Here is a 23,788-nt window from a genome sequence, read left to right as displayed (position 1 = left end):
AGGTCATCAACAAGGTATATGCGCTGACTCAGAACAGGCTGGGCGCAGGCCAGAGACCGGGGAGAGACCGAAAACACAGTTTTTGTGGCTGAATATCTCGGGTTAGTCTATGATGTCATGAAAAAACTATATATATATTTATGCTGAATATCTCGGGTTAGTCTATGATGTCATGAAAAAACTATATATATATTTATGCGGTAGGTATATTTCCCTCCACATGGCCACACGTAAACGTAAGCAGAGTTGCAGTTTTGTAGCCACAACGCCAGCACCCCCCCCCCCCCCCCCCCCAGCTGTGGGTCCATAGCTGTGGTGTTTTCGGGATTTTTGCCTTTTACGGGCTGGTCAAAAACGTAACAATCTAAACCGGCTTATAAAAGGCAGAAATCCCGTCTTGAAAACACCACAGCTATGGACCCACAGCTCAGCCAGCCCCAAAACCACGGCGATTTTGTGCTTTGTCCGTTAAAGTTGTGGGATACGAAACAACAGCAAGGCTACACTAGTTGTAAGCTAGACCTAAGCCCGGGTCGGGCAGATTTTTGTTTTGCATTAGATGGGAAATGAAGTAAATGTACTGTAGTGTATTCATTCCTCATTTCTTCATTGAAACCATGATGAGGAGACCATGGAGGTAGGAATTATAAAATGACTTCCATGGAGAGACTCGGAGGAGCATGTAGGCTTCTCCAGTCCAGTTGATTCAAACATGGATCTTCTGGTACCTCCATGATTCAAACTAGTCAGGCATCAAGGCAGTGCAATTGTTACGCTTACGTTTACATCCATCATTTCAAAACTAGATTATCATACAATATTTGTCTCTCATTTTCTGAGACTGCCAAGTCTTTTAATTTAGTCACAGCTACCTAGACAGTCACGGTTACTCTAGTGGAGTAAAGTAACCGTGGTACCACAGACAGTAAAACTACAGAATGCTTTGGCAGCTATGAAGTAAATTACTGTCGTATGCAGATAAGAATGGACAGTGAAATTGATCTAAATGTTATCACACTTGTGTAATTGGTTTGTAAAGTTGTTTCAAAATTTACTACAGGATCGGCAACTTTAGTTGAGTTGCCGCAAACAACAGACAGATGATAGTGTTGTTTCACAGTAGGCTTCCGCTGTAATTGTTGAGATAAAGCAATAAATAACACTGATTAGTGTTTGTGTGTGTAGGGTAAATATTTCCTGACTTTCTATCCCGGTACATTTCAACACTTTCTAACTTACTACTTCTGGCATATGTACACCTCTTTTCCTGTAGATCATGATTTTTTTGCCAAAGAATTTCATACAATGCAAAGGCAACAAGAGTCTAATGACAACTAGACTCTGACTTGGCTGTGATACAATGTAACTCAAAGGAGCGGTATATAAGGAATGTAATATGAGTCTGTGTATGTGAAGTGCGCTGAAAAGAATACTCCCTGGTGTGTGTTTATTATGGGTCCATAAAAGCTCTTTGATATTCACCGCAGTTATAACAAGTCAGTGCAACTTCTGAGGCAAGTTTTGGAACAACTTTACAAACCAATTACACAAGTGTGGCAACATTTAGATCAATTTCACTGTCCATTCTTATCTGCGTATCAGTGTAAGTGTTACCTGAAAATATCTACATGTGCGCATCTCTGAAATGAAGACCAAACAGGCATTCCCGCCTGATGCGCAAACTTGCGTAGCTCCCAAGTTTGTTTGTCATTGTCTGAGTGACTTCCCTGTCATTCCTCTAACCCACTCAGGTTGTTAAATAGCTCCCTTTGAGAAATCTCCTCTATGGTGTCTCTAAGTCTGTGGTTGTGTAACCATAGACAGTAGTCTACGGTGTAACATTGTAAATCTGGCTGCTGCTTTGTTATATTTGCTGTTAGTTTATCTGGGGATACTGGTGTATGGCATCGATTGATTTATTGATTGACTGTATATTGATTTGTTTTAACTCTGAAAATATTCCATGGGAAATCTACTAGACCAGGTCCGACAGGAATTCAATCAGACTCCTCGTGGATACATGTAGAAGGTGGTGTTAATTAAGTTTGAACATAATTATTATTTATTATCCTTAACAGGACATAAACAAGGAGTGTAACAAATACAGATTACAGAAGTGACATAACATTGCATACATACTGATCAATGGAAACACAGGATTTATGATAAAAAAGGTAATGTTTAGTAATCACAAAATATTATCTTTATTAAACGAAATCAGAATGATATTAGAAACCCACCATTTATGTCTTTTTAATCTTGTAAAAATTCTATTGCAATCCCATTGGATAGTCCTGTTGTAATCATGTAGGATTCCTCTTTGATATTTTTGTAAAATAATTTTTTGAATAGAAGTTAGAGCATATCGTGTTGATCTTTACCTCAATAATGACTAATACTATGAAAAACATAAAGTGAAATTGTAAAATCAGCCTGTTTATTTTACACTCCGTTTTACTGACTGCTGTGTGTAAAACGTAAACAGGATGCTTGAAACATTTTGTAATTTAGGCTTTTAAACACTGCCCTCACATGTTCAAAACTTTGAATTTTATAGAGTGTTAATGAGTCTCACATTGGTGTCTATTTTTCCACAGCTGTCAACAAACAAGAAGCCAGCCATGTTGCCAGTAGCACGGATTTCAAAGGTATTTCTAGTAAGACCCTTGTGGCGTCATGAGCTACAACGAATGCCGTGTTTAAGATACTATTCCGTGAGTTGTCGTATTTCCCAGAAATCACAAACTGAAACTTCCAATAGCAGTAGTTCTAACAACAAAGAGAGACATGGTACTTTCTCTGCCAAGACATATTTACACCCAACGCCAAAGATCAGCATATCTTTAGATGAGTTATTTGAACCAGAGAGTAAAAACGATGGGTTTGATTCCAAAGCTGCGCCTCGTGCCTTTTACTCAGAATCTGAAAAGTACCAGAGTCATGTGGTATCAAGTAATTTGAACAGGTTGGACAAACAGAACTCCTTAAAATCCATGAACTTCCTGGGTAATGTCAGCATTATGAAAGACAATATGACACCGGCTGAAATTGTCGATGGATTCGTCCTTTTGAGTCACTTACACAAAGATCAATTGCTGACCCTTGTGAAGGATAAGAGATTTGATATAGCATGTGAGTATGTTATTGAGTACAGCCATCAGTTCAGCACACAGCAGCTTGTGGATTTGCTGGTGGCCATGACAACATTGCAACTCTCTCGACGACATCCCATCTTCATGAAACTTGAAGGAGAGTGTTTAAAAAGAATGAAGACATGGAATACGAATACTCAACTTCTTGTGTCCGATGCATGGCGCCTCATCGGCCGCAGTGTTCCATACTATAATGACATGCTACTTGAACAAATGGAGATCAAGTGGAGGGATTTGACAAAACACCAGCTTGTCCAGCTTCTTTACATCATCGGGGAGCATCGTTCATCTGTTCCGAGTCTTATGAATAAATTAGAGAATGCGATGTTGAGGCACCTTGAGGACTTCACTGTCAAAGAGATAGCTGCCATTTGCCTCGGATTCTTCAAGTCGAAATTCTCGATATCAAGTAGTACTATACTTCAGAAATTTGGTGATGTTGTCAGCCAGAACTTACGCCAGGTCGATCAGTTTACTTTGGTCAGCATTTTAAAAGTCTACAGACATTCCCACTTTCAGCACAGGAAACTCTTTGAAGGCATCGCTGCCGTAGTCACTCCCAAAATATACAAAATGACGGCGGTGGCAGCGATGCACATTGGCCTGACCTATGCAACGCTGCACCTCTTGAACAGACCACTCCTGGATGCGATTGCTGCAAACGCTGTGGCAAAGATCCACAACTGTCGCTGCAAAGACATCGCCAAATATCTCTGGACTTTCTGTTCACTCAACTACCAACCGTCAAATGCTGATGAATTCTTTTCTACCATGGTGAAGCACATACATTTACAACTAAGGGACTTTGAAGATCACCCGGAGCATCTGATTTCAAGTTTATTATCTCTGGCGTACATCAATAGATATCACCATGATCTTATCAACCATGCCTTGAATCCTGAATTTCAACAAATCATTGCAGGTGTGGTGTTTTTATGATTTCTTTTTTTTTCTAAAATTTTGACATTTGCAAATAAAATTTGAAAAGATGCTGATATATCATCTACAGTAGCCTAAGGGGTTGTTTGATGCGCATCCATGTTGACTTTCATATTCACCCTCACAGCTACAATTCGCACTGTGTATGTACCACGGCAATTTCTCACTGCAGATCTGCAGTGTACATGTAGGGTCGCATAGACAGCGGCTCTCCACTTACCTTGTATAATTGCAACATAGGCTTATTCTGCTATTGTTTTGAAATCGTGATAGCCAAACCAAATGGATGACTTCACTCTTTTTGGCTGGAAAATGAAAGTTTAAAGACTTGATCAGGTAGTAAATTCAAACTGACCCACCATTCTGCCACGCAGTTGCAAAATGGTAGCTGAATGAGCCTATTTGTAAATTTGCCCGAGGTATAAGCCTATTTTTAAATTTGCGTGAGGCATTAGTGGAGATTTGTAGGCAGTGTGACCTTTCAGGCTACTATTATTGCAGCTACTTCTACAGTTTGTGATAATTATATTTGCGAGAAGTTTTGAGATGAGAATTTCAAATATTTGAGGTGAGTACAGAAATGGGGAGTTAGAAAGCTGAAAAGGAAGCTAGAACTTTGTTTCATACCTTGCCATTATTCGCAATACTTATTCACAGCTTGCTTTTTATTATTTTAATGCAATGGCTTACATTAGAGATTATAAAGACCTAAGATCGTTACTAAAATTAGCTCAGAATGAACCTTGATTTAGACTCTTGAGACTTCCTTTGACACTTCACCAAAGGATAACCCCACAGGAATGTGTTTTGTCTAGTTCATATGAATGAACAGCTGTATGCCATATTTTGCTTGTAGAGAGGTGTGGCTTGGAAGTGAGTCGGGAATTGTTTGTGTTGGATTCAAGTGTTGGAATAGAATGTCCAGAATATTCTGGAAGTAGACTCCCTAAGGTAAGAGAAATTTGTCCATTTGTCAATTACTTGTAAGTTTCTCTGTTGCTCACAATTGGTTTCATATGAAGATTACTCCAGATGTTACCTGTATTAAATTTGCAACATAGAGGCGTCATAATCATTGATCAAAGTATCATTTGCTTGGCTTTTTTGCAAAATAGATGAGATTTCTATAATGTTCTGTGGATTTGGTAAACTATTCTCTCATGATGACAAGAAACCAACTGATACCACAGTATATATTTCACCACATATGGTTACATCTGAAGATTCAAAGAGCTTTGATATACTGTGCTTTGGACAATGAGATAAGAGGTCTTTCTGGCTCTTCCCAGGGGTCCTTTCTCATCATTACTGTGTAATTTCTAGCTTTTATAGCATTTCAGCATTTTCTTGGTTTATGTACATTACTGTAGAGCAGTAATTTGTAATACTTTCGTAATTTGTAATACTGCAGTAAATTGTAATAAACTTTGGAGTAATTTGTAATAATTGAACTAGCGCAATTTGTAATTAAAATTTGGAGTAATTTGTAGTAACAATCACTGCAGTGATTTGTAATAAAATTTGGAGTAAATTGTAATTAGGCTTTTTTGATGAACCAATCTCAAATTTGAATGGTGATACTAGTCAGTGAGCAGACGCTGATTACATATCCTTTTATTTCGAGCAAACATGTTTTCTTTTAATTATGTTTTAGCAAAGTTTTAACATGTAAAAGGAATAGATGGGTATTCAGGTAACCCCGTAGGTAACAGACAGCCTTCTATCTATCTAGCAATCGTAGGGGGCTCCGTGCTATCCTTCCCTAAGAACTGGGTCATCAACAAGCACTGTTTAAGCGTTTTCAATAAAATTGAATTGACACCAGTCTGAAGCAATGACAATGGCATGATCAACTACTTTAATTACATTCGTAAGTAACTTACTGGAGACAGCCTACCTAAACCTAACCCAGCTTCAGATTGACTACATCATTAGGGTTCGGTCAATAGCCTCACTGTATTATTTCTTCAAATATACTAAACAAGAGATAAACTTTTGAATACTTATATGCGGGGCTATAGCACACTAATGTTTTGTCCGAATGAATCAAGGAGTTTATTGGTTATGTTGTATCCTAGCACGATAGTAGCCAAATTTCACGACAAACGGCAAAAGTTTGGCTCCTTCCCAGGCTTATAACTCTAGCATTCTTTAAGAGTGATAATGATGGAAGACTTTCCAAAGTTCTGCAAGGTATCGAAATTTTGTTCAAAATCTTTCGAAGGGTAAAGTTATAGGATATTTTCCACCGGAAACATTGCCAAATTACACCTACCGCGTATGTCGCCGATACAAGAAAGAGTATGGGTTTAGGTTCAAGTACATATTTTCTAAATTTTGCGTTTTTATATGTTCAAATTCCAGAAACAAAACAAGCCTCTAAAACTAATATTAATGACCAATTACTAAAAGTTCAAAAGCTCTAAAGTATATTCAATTGAAAGCAGTACTAGAGAACGTAGGTCTTTGGATTTTCTTCCCAACATCTTCATTAAACCAGACTATGCCTTTCAATAATGTCAGACACCAAACAAAAGTCTTGGAATATAACACGCATACGTATGTATGTATGTATGTATGTATGTATGTATGTATGTATGCATGCATGCATGTATGCACGTATGCATGCATACATACATACATACATGCATGCATACATGTATATAATGCTCACCTCAAAGTATCAGATTTAATTTTCAAGCAATGTCTACGCTATACTTTAACTTTAGTGCAAAATATACCAAAGAACTTGATCATTTAAACAACACTTGTTACTGAACATCAAAGGAGGGTCATGAAACTCGAGAATGTCACGGACACGGACACAAAAAAGGTTTATTACAATTTACTCCAACTTTTATTACAAATCACTGCAGTGATTGTTATTACAAATTACTCCAAATTTTATTACAAATTGCGCTAGTTTAATTATTACAAATTACTCCAAAGTTTATTCTGATGATGAATCTAATTGATTTATTTGATAATGTCAGACGTCCGCTTTGCTTCATCCATTGTCACTGTGAGCTCTATCTATCTCATTCACCAAACACTCTTAAATAACAATTCCATTTTCCATCAGGATTTCATTAGAAGACTCCCTAAGGAGACGTTTGGTAGCATTCATCATGAGATGAAACATCGACAAGAAATCCAAGAAGTAGTTGCATTACTTCCCAGAGTGCTCGGCTCTGATAAATACTATCGATGTGATTTCATTTTACCACATTTCAAATCGTTAGGTAAGCACTGTAATCTTTTCATTTCCAATTTCCTGATAATTATTTTAGACAGTCAATTCCTAACTATTGAATCAATTACGCATATACATTTAGCTGTTTCATTGAACTACATGATTACTTCAAAAAGCGGGTGGAAAATTCGTGTGGACAGTTATTGTCCCATTAAAAGATTTAAATTTTGAAAAGAAATTTTGATTGGCTAAAAAAGAAAGGATTTGTCTTTCAAAAATGCATACCTTGTCAAGCGTCCTTTATGCCCAGAGGAAAATACTGATGTCTTTCAGATTACATGTATATGGACTTCATGTCCATATTAAACTGTGCATTGAACTTGGCATCATCATCTGGATGTGTGTCAGAATTACTACTGTATTCAGACTGTTCGGGTCTGTTGTTTGCATTTTGGTTTAGACAGATCTTGTAGGCTCCAAGAAAAACATTAGAAAGTGAAACAAATGAGTGCGGCATCAACTTTGAAAGACACCTTGGATGAGAACAAACCTGTCATTTTTTGCCTTCAACTTGTTGAAATCAAATGTATCTCTTTCTGATCTGTGATTATAACATTCTGCAAGGTTCAGAAGTTCAGCTCAAACGATGACAATACTAAAGAAAACATGACCTTGTCTTTCAGATATAGAAATACAGTTTGATGAACAAGGCGACTTGGTACCGAAGAAAAAAGTGAACAGCATCAACAGTAGGGACAGTCCACGAGGGAAGAGGGGTGGTTTGGTTGTACCAGGTTATGCACTTCAATTAAATTCTGATTTGCTGGGCGAACTGATGGGTCAAAGGTCAAGACCTCATAAAGGGCTAAGGCTAAAGGCAAGACCTGAGGGTAGCAGTCCTGTTAAGTAAGTATAAGAACTAAATGTGGAAGTTCTAACATTGAGTGCAACAAGAAGGTTGTTCCTAAAACTAATTAATTGTCACCTATTCAAATATAACCCTTTTAATAAAATTCTTTGTTGGAATCTTTCCTCGGCGTTATCTTCTAGAGATGCTACAAAATAACCCAATGAAACACAATCTGGTTATACACAAACTTCACTATTTATGTCTACGAGACATATCAGTTGTTGAAAAATGAAACATCATAGAAATAAAAAGTGAAATTCATATATAACCAGATTGTATTTCATTCTGTTAGTCTACAAGCATGTACATCCAATTATAGATGCCATCACATATTTACGTGCTACTTATTCAACTTGCCTATTTTATGCATAATTTATCACAGATTAGCTGTTTTAGTCAGCAGCCGAAGTCACCATAGATACAATAGTACAGATCTGCTCGGACTTCAAGTGATGAAGCGAAGACAGTTACGTCGTCTTGGTTACAGGATTGTTGAAGTGAGTTTGAGACCACAGCACATTTAATCATGGCAAAATAATTTGAATGTGATGTACCCACCATGTGTGTTCATTAGATATTTAAAAAGTTGAACCTTTGTGTATGACCTTTGCTCTGCAGATTCCACACTATGAATGGTTTGAAGTGAAAGAAAACGGAGTGGAAGAATGTGAAAAATGGCTGCGGAATAAGATAATACAAGCAACAGAAGAACCAGCAAATCACTAGAACCAAGTACTGAAACGTTTGATTTTAAAATACATTCTACCTACTGCTGTCTGATATGCATTTTATAGTATGGTAACTTTCTGATGAAACATCCAGAATGCTAATACATATATGTTACCAGAGTGTGTCGGCAGTTTTACTTTCCAAAATATTTTTGTTAAGAATTATGATATCAAGCACATATCAGGGAAACCGTTTCATGTGAAACTGTGTGACTTGGCAGTGACAGAGACAGCATACAAGAGTCCCTCATTCATTCATTCATTCATTTATTCATTCATTCATCCATCCATCCATCCATTCATTCATTCATTCATTCAGCTATCTATTTCTTCCATGGTGTTAATTTTTTGAATCTGAGAATACCAACTTATGGTATGATCATAGATCGCAAAACTTTCACAAAGATGTATTTCATGCACACATTTTTATTAACCACCCTGACTTTTACACTAATTTACAACAAGTGTATGTTTTGTAATGTCCACACTCTGTTGTCAATGATTCTGACTGCAGGTATGTCAGGGCAAACTCAATCTCGGCTCACTAGCCTTTTTACCTAAGATGTATTTGTGAATTTTCATAACTTTACATAAATCGTTCTTAATGACATTTCCATTCTTGAATTTACCTGATGAAAATTTGCCTTTTCATCGTATTTACAAGATAAATATGTTATCGACATTATATTCATACAATCATGGAGTATTACAAGTTCTTACCACCACAATGGCAAAATCTGTTGTTTGTGATGTTTTCGTCAGGAGTCATTATACACACAATCCAATGATTGATGCCTACTTAGATACACACTATAATATGCAGTATCATCTATTTGTGGTTGCTGAGTTTGAAATTGAATAAAATGACATAAAAGTGTCATTCCAATCTTTTAAATTAGATGCCAACAAAATATCTGTCATGTTTTTTATTGCTGTAAAAGTGGAGTGAATGAATCAACAGACTCAGATTGGTGTGATTCTGTAAGCATTGTCAGATATCTGCAATGCCTGAGTAAAAAATAAAAAATAAGAGATTACATAGGAACAGATAGAAGACGTTTGAATGAGAGATTCAGTTCATGATCTTTGTTGAAACCGAGACAAACGACTTGTCTGACCGTGTGGTAGTTTCTGTGAAACCGTGATCTGCATTTTGAAAACCCATTTGGTATTTTAGACACTAGAGGGCGCTCTTCAACATGAACTTTCACATCTAAGGGACTGGTCAGTTTCTTCGGCGGGGGGGGGGGGGGGTCACCCTGTTTTGACTTTGGTAATACTGGCGGTCACCATGTTTTTGAAATGCCCAATAGGGGGTCAGTGTGTTTTTGAATTTCGACACAGGCTCATCATTGCCTAAAATGCATCGTGTCAGCCTCAAATTTCATCATTCAGTTGCATTGTTCGGCGCGTTAATAATCAGACATATTTTTCAGCACGCCAAACTTTAACATATGAGGCATACATATATCAGAGATATCTGTATGTTTAGTATTTTTCAGCGTGCTCTTTGAGCGCATTACTTTAATATATCAGACATTTCCAGCACACCCTTCCTGTGCATGACTTTAATATACAAGACATATATATCAGAGATATCAGGATGTTTCATATTTTTCTCCGCGCCCTTTCGGGCGCCATACTTTAATAAATCAGAGATATATGCCATAGATATCTTGATGTTTGCTAAGTGAAAGTGTACCGTTATGAAATCTGCATTTCATATGATAAGCAAGACAAATTCGTGACACTTTTGAGAATTCAGTATGAGAAAGCAACATGCACAAATATTTCACAATCTATATTTGATACAGTGACTTATTTTAGAGATAGAAAAATGACGAGTCTCTTGTTCTCATTGATGCAACTTTTTTCCTTTGTGTCTCAGGTTTTCTGTAGAATGATGCTTTTTTATGACCAAAATAACAGTTAAAAGGCAGTTTTTGTCATTATTAGCTGTGCTTTTATGGTTTCAATGTTACAAGGAAAGGTCATCTCAGACACTGCACACATCAGATTTGGCTAAAATGCCTCTCTATGGCTCCTCAGGAGATTTAATTGGATGGCTGGCAAGTCTTAACACCCATCAAAATTTTTGATTTACTGCTTTTTCCTCTTTGATATTAATGATTGACATCCATTTCTGTACAACAGTTCAGGACATCTGGTTAAAGCACAGAAAGTGTGAAATACATTCACAGCTCATTCAAAATATACTGTATTCAAACTTTCAGATTGACACTTTGAAATTCCTATCTTACAACTGACATGTCAACAATTTCTTTAAAACACAGAATGACTGTTAAAATATAAATGACGTATACTTGTCAACAATTTCTTTAAAACAGAATGACTGTTAAAATATAAATGTATGTAAAATATAATATATATATATATATATATATATATATATATATATATATATATATATATATATATATATAAATTTGTGTCCACCTTTTATTTTACAGTTGTCGGGGGGGTCACCCTGTTTTCGAAATTTGGAATGGGGGGTCACCCTGTTTTCAAATTTGGAATGGGGGGGTCAGCCACTTTTTGACGTCGGCAAAAAATAATCCACCGCCCCCCAGGCCGAAGAAACTGACCAGTCCCTAACGCAGTATAAGTTGGGGACAAGCACCTTTTTTAGTGCCAGTTATTCTGCCAACATGTCAAGCCTATCAAAATTTTTGTTAAAAAAAGGGGAAGCTTCTTCTGAGAAAATCGTTATCAGTTTTTGAAAATGTTCAAGTCCATATCTCATTTCCTATCACTATTCATCAATTTTTTTTTCATAATCTTGGTATCGATATTGTTACACAATGTCGGTGTTAAATTTACGATGGCAGAATCGATGGAGCAATAGCCGAAAAATCGAAATCTACATAGTTCATATAACAATCACAAGTCAACTAATTGCAAACATGAATGAGAAAATATATTAAAGTCCTCACTCAGAGAAATGAATGTATGATTTTTAAGAAAAAAGAGGTAATTTACTAAAACTCACTGCACTTTGCTTCATTGTTTTAATACCTATAAAACAAGGTCTGAATACATTTGATCTTGTACGTAGGTTTACCAGAAAATATGATTAGAAAGAATCGTCTGATACAGGGCATATTGAAATGGAATGGCGATGTAAAATGAAGTGACATGAATCAAACAACTAACGGGAGTAAGGTTAATGATTGTTAGCAATGGTCAAAATAGGAAAAGCCATGAAATGGAAAAAAAATTCATGTTCATAAATTAAGCTTAAATGTTTCTTTTATATGCTGCGTAATGGAAAATTTCAATGTCAAATATGTTAGGAAAATAAGTATTGCATGTTATTAATGGCCATGCAAAGTTAAAATTAACATCAAAATTTTGAATACGTTCAAGTGACAAGTAAAAGTGTACTCATTTGCAGTTTTAATTGCAAAAAGAATCGAATATTCTTGAGCTGCAGTCTGTCCGGGAAAGTCAATATGATTCTTTGAGTGATGATAATTTCTTTTTATTGCCCTTACATGCGATGCGGCAGCCATTTTCAAATAGTCGATTTCTGGTATTTGTCGATCATGATAGTGAGCGTACAGCTGACGATGGAGTGCTGTGGTACATTAGTAACATGTAGACTCATAGAAAAGGGGATTTTTGAAGGCAATTACAAGCCCGCCCTCTACACAAAATGAAGACGATCAGTGTCGATGTCTGAACGTAGTATTTGCACAATCCTGATACATTTGCATAAGCTTACGCGCGTTGAGGGGGAAATGGCGGCGCCCGAATAGACTGTCATTTGTCATCGATATAACAAATATGGTTTCATATTGCAGTCTTCGAGATGTTTTCACTTACTGAAGCCATCCATCACTATGGACGAGAGCAAACTTGAACATACAGACCCTGAAACCAGCTCGGATAAGTGCATCGTCAGAAAACCGTTAAGTAAGACCCTTCATGATATTTTGGTGACCGATCGATATCTCTTTCATTTTTTCACCCCGCATAGAAAATAGAATAGTCCGATGAAACAGTTTATTCGGACTTCGAGGGACCCGCTATATATTCAATATTGATTCTAAATCGGGCATAACTCGGCAGATGCCACCGAGAGGACCCTTCAATTATTTTTACTGTTCCTAGTCCGGTATATTATTGGATGCGTTGAACGATGAGATAGCCATCGGAGAGTGAATCCAATCCGTTGCGAAAAAGTCGTACTCGACATCACCCCATGGACTTTTGGAGAGCAGTTGATGAACACATTTCCGATCAACTAACGGGTATCCATTAGTGTTGTTTGGTGTTTTTTTGTGTGTTTTGTATTTCACAGTGTTGTCATTTTGACCTGAAGTTACGTGACAGTTTTGTGATCGTATTCCACCATATCCATCACAACCCCCAAACTCTCGCATTCCTCATCGTGTTGTTGTACTAACCGCATCCATAGCCATCCACGTAGATACCCGTACAGCGCGTCCTGTTTAACGCGATCACAGTTCCGTCCCTGACACCAGTACCCTGTTAAACCATGGAAAGTGTCGTGTTTGGTAAGCGTTTTTTTCCCGTCACCTTGCATGTATCATTTACCTAAAATAAACACCAACCCTGTGTCGTCAAATGTGCAACGTATGTCAGTAATTACAATATTTCCAGCGTTGTAATTCAATGTAGGTAACAATGTATGTACAGGTGTGTTGAATGTTGTTTCCAAGTCTTGTCACAACTTTGGTATTTATAATTAAATGCTTTCATCTTAAAAGTTAGTTTATCAGTTCCAACAGAATTGCCTTCAATTAGACTTTTATGAATTTCAGGGAAAAACAAATATAATGAGGTGTTTTTAGTGCAACATTATTTTTAATACATGAAATTACAGCTGAAATTTATTTTTAAAATTTGTAAAATATTTTCGATTTTGCCTTCAAGTCAATGCATTGCCAGTCAGCCACTGAAACTGATCACCTAGAATGAAATTAATATTCATGATGCAATTCGCATAAAAATGTTCCTTTACCTTAAAAACTTGCCACTCCATAGATGCATTATATATATATATATATATATATATAATATATATATATATATATAAGGTTACACATACATATATAATTTAAAATTAAGATGGCTACATGTTTTGCAAAGCAAATGATATGTGTAACAGAGTGAAACTGAAGGTTACGAAATTAAAAATTTTCATTCATGCTGGTATGTGTGAGCGTCCACAGAGAGAAAATATGAGGTTAGCTTCATATGCAATGACATAATCTCTTTGGCTGGTGAGTATGGAATATCTATACTGGCACTGAAACTGTTTGGTGACGATATTTAGCATTGTATACAAGATCCTCATGTTCGGTTGGATAAATCTACCAATGAATTCTTAAGAATCCAATTTTGTACTTTTATGATTTGTACTCCCATGGATAGTACTTCAGTGATTTGCATCGTGATGACATTCACCGTACGGCTTGGTGCCTGGGTGAAATCATAGAAAGTAGAAGCTACTATTGTCCATGGTATGATCTAATAATTGGATGTCATCAGTAATGAGTATTGATGTATAATGCATAATAGGATAGGCAGTATCAATATAGTGGACAGGTAACTGAAATCCATCCGCAGCAACGTTGATTTTTCTGAGATATTTGCTCAGTGTGTTAATCATTGCTACCATGGATTAAATTGGCCAGGAGGTCTGCAGTTCTTATCAATAGGATTAGGATATTAAAGTTTCAATGAAACCTTTTGATTCCCCTAGCTGTCATTGACCTGTTACACAGTGGTGATTGTTGATTTTTCTCACTGAAAATTTGGTAAAAAAAAACTTTGTAAAGGGGCAGGTGTTAGGCCTTAATCGGGACTGTCAATGTTTTGCATTGGAATTATTATCCATCAGTCAGTTCGATTTTACATAATACTGATAAATGACCTGCCCCTTTAAAGTCACATTTCAGTCTTGCTAATTATGAATAATAAAATTAGTATGAAACATTTAGTACTGTAGGAATTATCTCAGCTGTCTAAATGACATTGATGATATGTGTTTTGTTTGGGCTGATTAATATCACATCAAACATAAATTTCACCAAAAATCAGCATTGTATTGATTATACAGCAGATCACTTTTAATTCTTAAAATAAATTCTTTTATATTTTGGAATGATAAATCAACTACAGCCATCCAGATATATGAAACATTGCACAGGAATTTCTTGATTTTATATGTCTTGTCGTTTGCTATTAAATTACGTTTCTTAGATAAAGTAATACTAGCATTTTTGTAAGCATTGTCCATCATTCAAATGGGAGCCACCCTTCTATGTAAGTTATTTTAGGGAGGTTAGCTTGTCATCTGTATTGTTACATTGTGTGATGTTATTGATGGGGGACAGGTGACTTTTATCTGTGAGAATAGGAGGTTGATAGTTCTCAACAATAGATGAACAAACGTTGCTAGGAAGCTAATACTAATAGATGTTTTTAAACTCCGGTGGTTTTAACTGTCGCTGCATTTCCAAGTGTTTTTGTGTTGTCAGTAAAGTGCATTTCCAAGTTTTTTTGTAAGTGCACTTTGCTGGTCTACTTAAAAACTGAAGTTGAAGTGCTTCAACTTGTCAATATATCCTGTATATATGTAACATGTCCAATGGCTTTGTTGACAACTTTCTAGTCTAGAATATTTCATTTATTTACAACAACAATATTACATATTTTATAGGAGCTTCATTGACATAACTAACTAAGAAAATGAATTTGAAATACAGAACAAAAATAATAATATCAAAGTTACAGGTATTGCTCTAACCCTTTGAGCACTGTAATTTTTCCCCCCGAAATGTCAGGGCAACATTTTACCAATTTTATGAATTTTTGTGCACTTTTTTCCATGATTTTGGACCAAATAGGCAAAATGTTCACGGGCTACATTTTTTGACCAAAATTTTGAGAAAAATCAGAAAATAATTGTCTAGATCTGAAAGAAATTGTTGGCGTTATATTGTATAAAGGCAACAAAAATTGACTTTGGCACTCAAAGGTTAAGTGGTGAATGTGTGAAGCACATTTTGGCATTTGTATAAAGCTGTGAACAGTAAATGTTGGGCTTTTGAATACATTATTTAGATGATATCATGTTGAGTGTTGATTTCTTATCAAATGGTACGGTGGAAAGTGTTGATTGGTCAGAGTTTACTGGGGTTCATCCAATTTCAGCACAGTTATCTGACTGTTTTGCAGAAAATGTTAACCGAGAGAATGAATATCGGGTTGTGATTGGTTGAAAAGAATCATGTGACTTTCAGTAGTTTTGGTAATTTAGTGCAAGAAAATGATCAGTACTGACAAAGGAACAGGAAGATAGTTTCGAAAATGATGGCCAATGATTGAACAGTTTGGAAAGTATAGCAAATGACTTCCCATGCAGTCAAAGGAAAATTACCTGACTACTATGTTGAATTGAATGGGTTAATCAATGTTGTAACAGGATTTTGCATGGATGCTCTGTAATTGATATTGACTGAACTCTACATGATCAATAAAAACATAAAAACGCGTAAAATTTATTGTGTCTGATGGTACACAACAGTAACACATACTAATTGCACAGTTAGTACTGTCATTGTTTTCAATACAGAACAGAATATGATATTGTAGCATAAGGTGGTATACTATCCGGCGGTAATCCAATATTACCATAATATTTTCCCACAGATGATGATCAGTGACCTTTAAAAATCCTTGGAATATATTGAACTAACCCCTTTAATTACCCTCTTTATGTTAATTAGTTTCAAAAAAAATACCAGTTTAATTTTAATCTGCCTGTTTTAGGCATTTTTGTGTCAGGTGTACTGTGAGTCTGATCGTTTCTCATTTCTCTCGGTTTTCAGTTTAACTTGATACATCTTTCCTGCTGGTATGTTTTCTTTTCACACAGCTAGTATTAAGTATCTGTGAAGGAGCCATCCATAAATATATCCATAAATTGCTCAGAAATTTGAAACGCTAATATTTTAACATTTTATCGTGCGATGAGCAGTATGGCAGGGATTGTCATCCGCTCAGTGTTCATCAACAGACATTCTGATTCTAATCAAAGAGAACGAATATCTCTTAAAGTACAACATTCAAATTTTTATAGCTACACTCTGTGACTTCACCCAGCTTTTTATGCAGATATTATGACCTTTGACCCAGTAAAAGATATTACGACTCGGGGGTTTAGCATTTTACAGTGTACCCTAACCTCCCAGACAAATTTATTGAGATGAGAGTTGAAGCAAATAGTGAGGGATATAGTAGCACACTGTAAACATCATTAAATTTTATGATAGAAATGAATTTGAGTGATCTTTTATGATTATTTTATAGATATGCTTATTAATAACAGTTGAATACATTGTTGTTTGAATGATTAACTCCATTGGTATTAGAAGATGCCTCTGTGTAACGCATGCTGTATGAAAAAATTCTATGGACTTGGCACCGTGGAGATTTTTTCAACATTTTGATTATGACGCAGTTTACCAGCTTTCTAAAGATATCGTGAGTAGCCAATGTATTGATTTTGAAATAAAAGGATAACCATCGTTTTCATAATATGTTTGTTCAGAAAAGGTCAGACTTGTAAGACATGTTTAAGCAAGTGTCCAGCAATTTGTATATGAATTTAGGAAGCCGTAAGCCCTACTTCTAGTTTGTTTTATTGACAAAAAAAGGTTCCGACTGACACATTTACCAAAATCGTAGATCAGAAAGTAAGTTACATGTAAACTGACTATTACATCAAACAAAATTCAAGGAAGTCGCAATCTTTGTTTTGACAATAGTTTGATGTTTATCGCTGTGTTCTTCATTCATGTACTTAATCATTTTGTTTCAAATACACAAAATGTGAATTTTTTTGTGCATCATAAAAACAGAATGCGACCTTTTGCTGATGGTAATTTTTTCGTTATTTTTACCATTGAAAGAGAATAAATAAAAGCCATATAGTGGAGACATCTGATATTGTTTCATTGCGGATTAAGTGGAAACTGGAAAGTGGGAAGGATTATTGGAACTAAATCTTTAAAAGACATTGACAGTTGTTGCTGTCTGCAGTGAAAGTTCATTGTCACATGAACTCTGCAAAGAACATATCATGTGTATTTGATTGTCTTCAGTAAATTGTTCTCTGTGGGCAGCATGTTGGCTTAACTGAGGGAATACCATCTCATTTTCTGTCCTGTTTTGTTTTAGTGCTTCTGCATGGATTCTTTGAAAGCAAAAGGTTACATTTAGTTCACATTGAAAAGAAAAATATATACAAAATGAAGGAAAAATAGTTGAGATATTCTGAGTTGTTCTACTCCTTAGCCAAATCAGAATAAAGTATCTTGAAAAGAATCAACTAGTGATTTGTCAATAGAAACTAGTCCTTGATATAGATAGATACATGTTTCATTTGTGTACAGTTGTTTTGACTGTGTGACAGGGAGTGAGCCGCCCTGAGCCATGGATTCTGTTGTATTTTTAGATGATTGTCAGATCAAACAGCTCAGAACCATCTGTGGTTGTGTGTCATTGTGTGTGAAATTTATTGAGGAGGTTTGTTGGAGAGTTGGAAAGAGCCCTTCCTGCACCTCGGTGTTATAAATGCCATTGTTGTATAATTTTGCATTTTGCTAACTGAAGAAATATCCAAGTTTCAAACAGACGTTTTATATTCCTGCTATCAAGCCACTTTGTCTTTGAAAGTGTTGCTTGTACAGTTTTTGGTGACGGATTTGGTCGATTAAATTCAGGCACTTGACACGCGTATGTTTATGGTATATATATATGGCAGTTGAGTTGCTGCTCCATGATTTAGTTGTTAAAATGTAAGTTTGGCATTCTTCACAAATGTTTGAAAAATTTTCTGTGGTCAGACTTTGGCTAGCACTTTTACATAAGTTGTATTTGATTTCAAAGGATCTATGTTTTGAACCATCTTATTAAAAAAAAATACAAAAAGATACAGCAGATTGTTCAGTAATATTTAAAAATTTATTAACCATAAGGAGTAATTTACGTCTTCTAATGGTTTATTTATAGTCGTACTCTACCATGGTATTGAAATGGTCAGGTTTTCAGTATAACATGTAATTTCATATTAATTTTATTGGATTTGTTGGCCTTGGAAGGTCATCTGTATTATACATTCTGGTTTTTGTTGCCCAGCAGTGTTTAAAATATTCTAGTTTTTCTCAAAGTTGTATTTCCTGGTGAAATCAGAGGCAACATGAAGCCAGCACTGCGAAATGAAAGAGTGGATCATCCGATATATTGCCATTGTGGAACAGATAAGTTAAAAATAACCCCTTAACATGTGAACCATAAGTACCAGGGTATTCAAATGTTTGTCGTAGTAAATTTAGCTCCGTTGTCCTCAACAAGTGGTTTGATATGAGGTGGGAATCATGTCAGATCTGTTTTAAATGCCATTCAGAGATTATGTTTAAGCCAGAATGCACCTTGGGGACAGATATTTAGACTCTCAAATTGTTACTGTACACTTCTTTTCTGATGTATCAGTGTACACATCAATTCGAAGCTCCTAGAATAAGTAAACTTTTCATCCTCTCATTTTTGAAAAACTCCAAAATATAATTTTCCTCCATAGAGTTAAGACAGGGATGGTGGCCATTTTAAATTTCAAATATCGGTAAAATTACGTTTACTTAAATTTGTTTCCATAGTACCAAAATTTGCACAATAACCCCCAATTTTTAGTGTTGATTTTGAAAGAGAAAGGTTGAAAGTATCCTAGAGGAAAGTTTGAGCAAAATTTTGTCTTTCAACATCCCCGCCTTAAATGTACTTTGCTCAGTAACATATCCATCGATGTAGTGGGTGAGGATAATTCATAACTCTTGCATATTGAATCCAAAATGTGCTAATATTCGTTTTTGGTTTTTTGTCAAAACAAGAATATTTTGTTGTCAAATTAATATTAAAATATTTTAGACCTTACATACCTTACATAGACCTTACATATGATATTTATCAAAACATGAATATAATTTCTGCAGAGTTGATGTACATATGTTGTAATCAGTAGGTCATATTAGGTCACATTCTTAAATTGCTCTTTGATAAAGTATATTCTTTAGTTTGCAATGAGAATATTAAATTTGTTGCTGTGTGTTATCTTTTCCATGAATAGCTCAGTAATAATTGTGATGGAATTAGTAATTCTAGAGGGACAACACACAGAAGAGACTCAGACCCACAGTGGATAGTGATGTATTGTAGTTGCGTGTACTGATTGCATGATGTCACTCAGGGCCCAGCTGGCCGCCTTGTTTGTGCATTATAATACTCTGGGTTTTTTTTCTGGAAAATATGCCATTTTACCAGCACATCGAAGATAATGCATTTGTGTGTCCTTTGGCAATACAGCAGAGTACATCCATTTCCAGAAAGTATTTAATGATTATCGTGAAATGGCAGTTGTAATGGTAGACTTTTGATGAACCAATAAAATGAGGCAGTTACATTTGCTTCAGTAGAATTTAAACCGTGCAATGAAACAGATATTACCCAGCATATGTTCAAAAGGGCAATGTAGGAAATATTACCATAAACATGTATACTCAAATATGGAAAAAAAAACCAGGCAGTATTTCTTTATACATTGTAGCTCTCATCTTCAATTTGTTCATGTGTAGACAGTGGAGGAACTACTGTCGATGGTTCATCTAAAATTCAATTTCCTAAATAAACGTATTCATTAATCATATTTGAGTATGCAAATCAACTTGCAATGGGTCATTATCATTGGAGAATATTCATCAGCTTAAAATTGAGCACCTTGTACATATTTGACCTTTGCAAGGGTCAGGGCTGTTATTTGTTGTGTATATTAACTGTGACAGAACTCATTGAGGAGGGTTGAAAAATTTCATGACTCAAATTTAGATGTCCAGAAAAAATGTTTCAGTTTTTCTAAATTAATACAGCTCGGCATGAGAAAAAAAATGAAACCTGAAAATAAGAGTGCCATCTTTCACATTATCCAAGAGATATTTAATGAAAGTGAATCATCAAAAATTTGATGAGGCTGACGTGTTAGGTTTGATAGCAAATTAATTATTAATTATTATGTTTTACAAAATATAGCATTCCATTTCATACGGAGGGGTTAATTAAATATCAGAAGTTCATCTTTCACTCTAGAAATTTATTAGACACGTGTCATAGTACATAATGTAAAAGTAGAAATGAATTATTTAATGAATTGCTTTATGTATTAATGGCTTAGTTTTGTTAGTGTTGTTTGTAAATGCTGTCATGAATCATGTGGAATGGTTTGTGTCAAGTTTGTCTGCTGAACTAACATTTGTTGATAATTTATTAATTTACTACTTGTTGATAACAGCTGATGCTTTATATTGCAGCAAAGCTGTTTGGTAAGAAGTTTGCCAAGGCGAGTAAGTTAGTGGTCGCAAACAAATTATGGCAGAACACAATCCCAACAAAAGACTGCGACATTGTCATGACATTCCCCGAAAAGACAGATGACGAAACCTTGATGTGGGTGCTCGCCAGATTACGATCTAGATCGTCAGAAATCAGTGTCCATGTTCGTCACCATAGCAACGCCGGAGTGTATGGCTTCTATCTCACCGCTGCCTTTGACAAGTAAGCGAGATCTTGTGAAATTCATAAAAGTGAGATAATGTCAGTGATTAAATTACAAGACGAATGATAAGAAGAATGAGAGAGCTTTTCCAGAATGTACATTTTTGAATTGTTATACATATATGTTATAGAGTGCTATTGTTCATGCATATGGCATTGTGTACATGTATTTTATACTGGCTGTATAGAGAAACACAGTTTTGCTCACTAACTGTACAGCCACAACAACAAACTGTAGGAGACCGTAATTTTTGATCATCGTTTACATATATTTTCATGTTTCGGTGACAACTTAAGTGCTGTGGAGAAATGATCAGCTGTAAATGCCAAATAATATGGTGAAATTCAATGTCATAAAAACTTGTTTTATGCGTGATATGCAGTGTTGAAAAAGATGAAACGTTCTTGCAATAATGGAAAGTGGCCAAATAGGTTTCTGATGGTACCATCCATGTGTCACATATTGGCCACTCCTGGCAGAATTTTTAACAAATTTTATTGTTTTCCACCTGTATTTACTGTAGAACCTTGTGATTGGATTCTCTGAAATTTAAATTTTGCAGTTGCAATCATACCAGTTTTGCCACTGTGTGCCAAAAGTCAGACAAATATTTATTTTTGCATATTAATGATTGAGCTGTTACATCACTAAGAATTAGCCCTGTTATCTGGGCACAGTATTTCACATAAAGTGTGACAGCAAAATCATTGAAAAATTATTTTTCCTTGTTTTCTTCAAGTTTACTGAAAGGTGCTGAAGACCTTGGTCTCAGAAAGAAAGTGAAAGATGAGTACGGCGGAGGATTAAAGGAATTCAGCTGTGATGAAGAAACTATCTACGATGGAGTGGAGAATCAGGCTGAATTTTTTACATCTCAGGTAATCAGCTTTTTAGCAGATTTTCTCGATGGTGCGTTCAAAGTACTGTGTTGTCCTTCATGAATGCTTAAGTGACTCAGACAGCTGTCATCTGTGAATCACAAAAAAGTAGGTCAGCCCTGTCCGTTTCTGAATTATAGACGTCCTTTAATTCCGGGATCAGGATGCTATTATGCCTGGCATGTTAATGACTTGAACACTGGCTGTATGCCCAGCTGATTTCATGGTACATTTTAACCAGATATTTATTTTACCCGTTTATGCATCTGTTCAGTGATGACATTCATTTGTCCACATTCATGTGATCAAGCTTTTATCAAGTTTGTTCAATGAACCAACATTTGTATTATTACCTTGTGCTGTCCTAATTCATTAATCCAGGTTAATCTAATCCAGATTGTCCAAGTTAATCTTTCAATGTCCTCTCCTACTATTCGTGCAATCCATCACTATTCTACCATCTCAACACACCATAAACCCATCAACTATTAAGTTTGTAAGAAAAAAAACTTAGTGAATATTGTACAATTTAAAATTCATTTATGACCTGTTTGCTGTTCATATAAATTGCAGTTTTTTATGATGCACAACCTTTGTAGTTGAAGAAGACCAGTTATCATGCATAACTGCTTTATGATGGGGCTACTACTGACTTAAGAGTTTTATTTAACATACGCAACATGTGTAAATCATATAAGGTAGATCGCACCTAGGGGACAGATATTCGGACTCTCTCAAATTTCTACAATTTTTTTCTGATCTACCACTTGTAGGGGCTCATTTTAAAGCTCTTTGAGAAAGAAAATCTTTCACCGTCTTAGTTTTTCGAAAATACGATATTTAATTTTTACCCTATAGAGTTAACACAGAAATGGCGGCCATTTTGAATTTCAAGTATTGGTAAATCTTGAGTTATTTGTTTCTCTTGTTCCAAAATTTGCACAGTGATTCCCGATTTTTATTCTTGAATTTGAAAGAGAATGGTTGGAAGATTCCTTGAGGAAAGTTTGAGCAAAAGTTTAAGTCTTTCACTTTCGAGGCGCATACTACCATAAAAGAAAATAATTATAAACATCCTCATCATGGTCATCATCATCATCATCATCATTATCATTATTACTGCATAGGAGATATCATCATGCCACAGTAGTAAGCTAGGGTGATGTCAACTCTATATCACAGGTGATGAGTTTTAGATGGAAACATGGTGCTATGCTCCTGAGTGAGGCATATTGCTTCACATTGCTTCATTTGGTAATGGGTAGTGAGAGTCTCATCCTGTCATTTGACTTTTGCCTTTTGGATGATGCATTAAAATCAAAATGTAGAT

At 35.6% G+C, this 23,788-nt stretch overlaps 2 protein-coding genes across 7 annotated transcripts in view; both read left to right on the top strand.

The window, feature by feature from the left end:
* Positions 1–9: 9 nt before the first annotated feature.
* Positions 10–10,040, top strand: LOC139121218 (FAST kinase domain-containing protein 5, mitochondrial-like). Of its 3 annotated transcripts, none has more exons than XM_070685923.1 (8): positions 10–101; positions 2,079–2,174; positions 2,598–4,074; positions 4,948–5,042; positions 7,174–7,333; positions 7,968–8,190; positions 8,577–8,691; positions 8,813–10,040. In XM_070685923.1, the coding sequence occupies exons 2-8, from the start codon at positions 2,163–2,165 to the stop codon at positions 8,918–8,920; spliced, it is 2,190 nt and encodes a 729-aa protein (XP_070542024.1). In that variant the 5' UTR covers positions 10–101; positions 2,079–2,162; the 3' UTR covers positions 8,921–10,040. The 3 variants fall into 3 exon arrangements, with proteins under 3 accessions (XP_070542024.1, XP_070542023.1, XP_070542025.1); XM_070685922.1 differs by having other exon boundaries at positions 74–200; XM_070685924.1 differs by lacking the exon at positions 10–101 and adding an exon at positions 143–156.
* Positions 10,041–12,662: 2,622 nt separating this feature from the next.
* LOC139121214 (anoctamin-8-like) overlaps positions 12,663–23,788 on the top strand; it is a 37,891-nt gene continuing 26,765 nt past the window's right edge. The window contains exons 1-3 of one of the 4 annotated variants that reach the window (XM_070685915.1): positions 12,663–12,858; positions 21,336–21,579; positions 22,320–22,458. In XM_070685915.1, coding sequence (XP_070542016.1) covers positions 12,786–12,858; positions 21,336–21,579; positions 22,320–22,458 — 456 coding nt within the window. In that variant the 5' untranslated portion in view covers positions 12,663–12,785. Of the gene's footprint in view, positions 12,859–13,002; positions 13,464–21,335; positions 21,580–22,319; positions 22,459–23,788 lie in introns of those variants that run through there. The other 3 variants (XM_070685917.1, XM_070685918.1, XM_070685916.1) reach the window with 3 other exon arrangements.

This window comes from Ptychodera flava, chromosome 21, assembly GCF_041260155.1.
Source record: "Ptychodera flava strain L36383 chromosome 21, AS_Pfla_20210202, whole genome shotgun sequence".
Lineage (NCBI taxonomy): Eukaryota > Metazoa > Hemichordata > Enteropneusta > Ptychoderidae > Ptychodera > Ptychodera flava.
This window is presented reverse-complemented; position numbering and strand designations above follow the sequence as displayed.

Bases quoted from the DNA above. Each gene is read 5' to 3' on its own strand.
- LOC139121218 (XM_070685923.1), top strand. The intron at 4,075-4,947 runs GTGTGGTGTTTT...TTTTGCTTGTAG, and splicing joins ATTTCAACAAATCATTGCAG to AGAGGTGTGGCTTGGAAGTG. The intron at 8,692-8,812 runs GTGAGTTTGAGA...TTTGCTCTGCAG, and splicing joins TTGGTTACAGGATTGTTGAA to ATTCCACACTATGAATGGTT.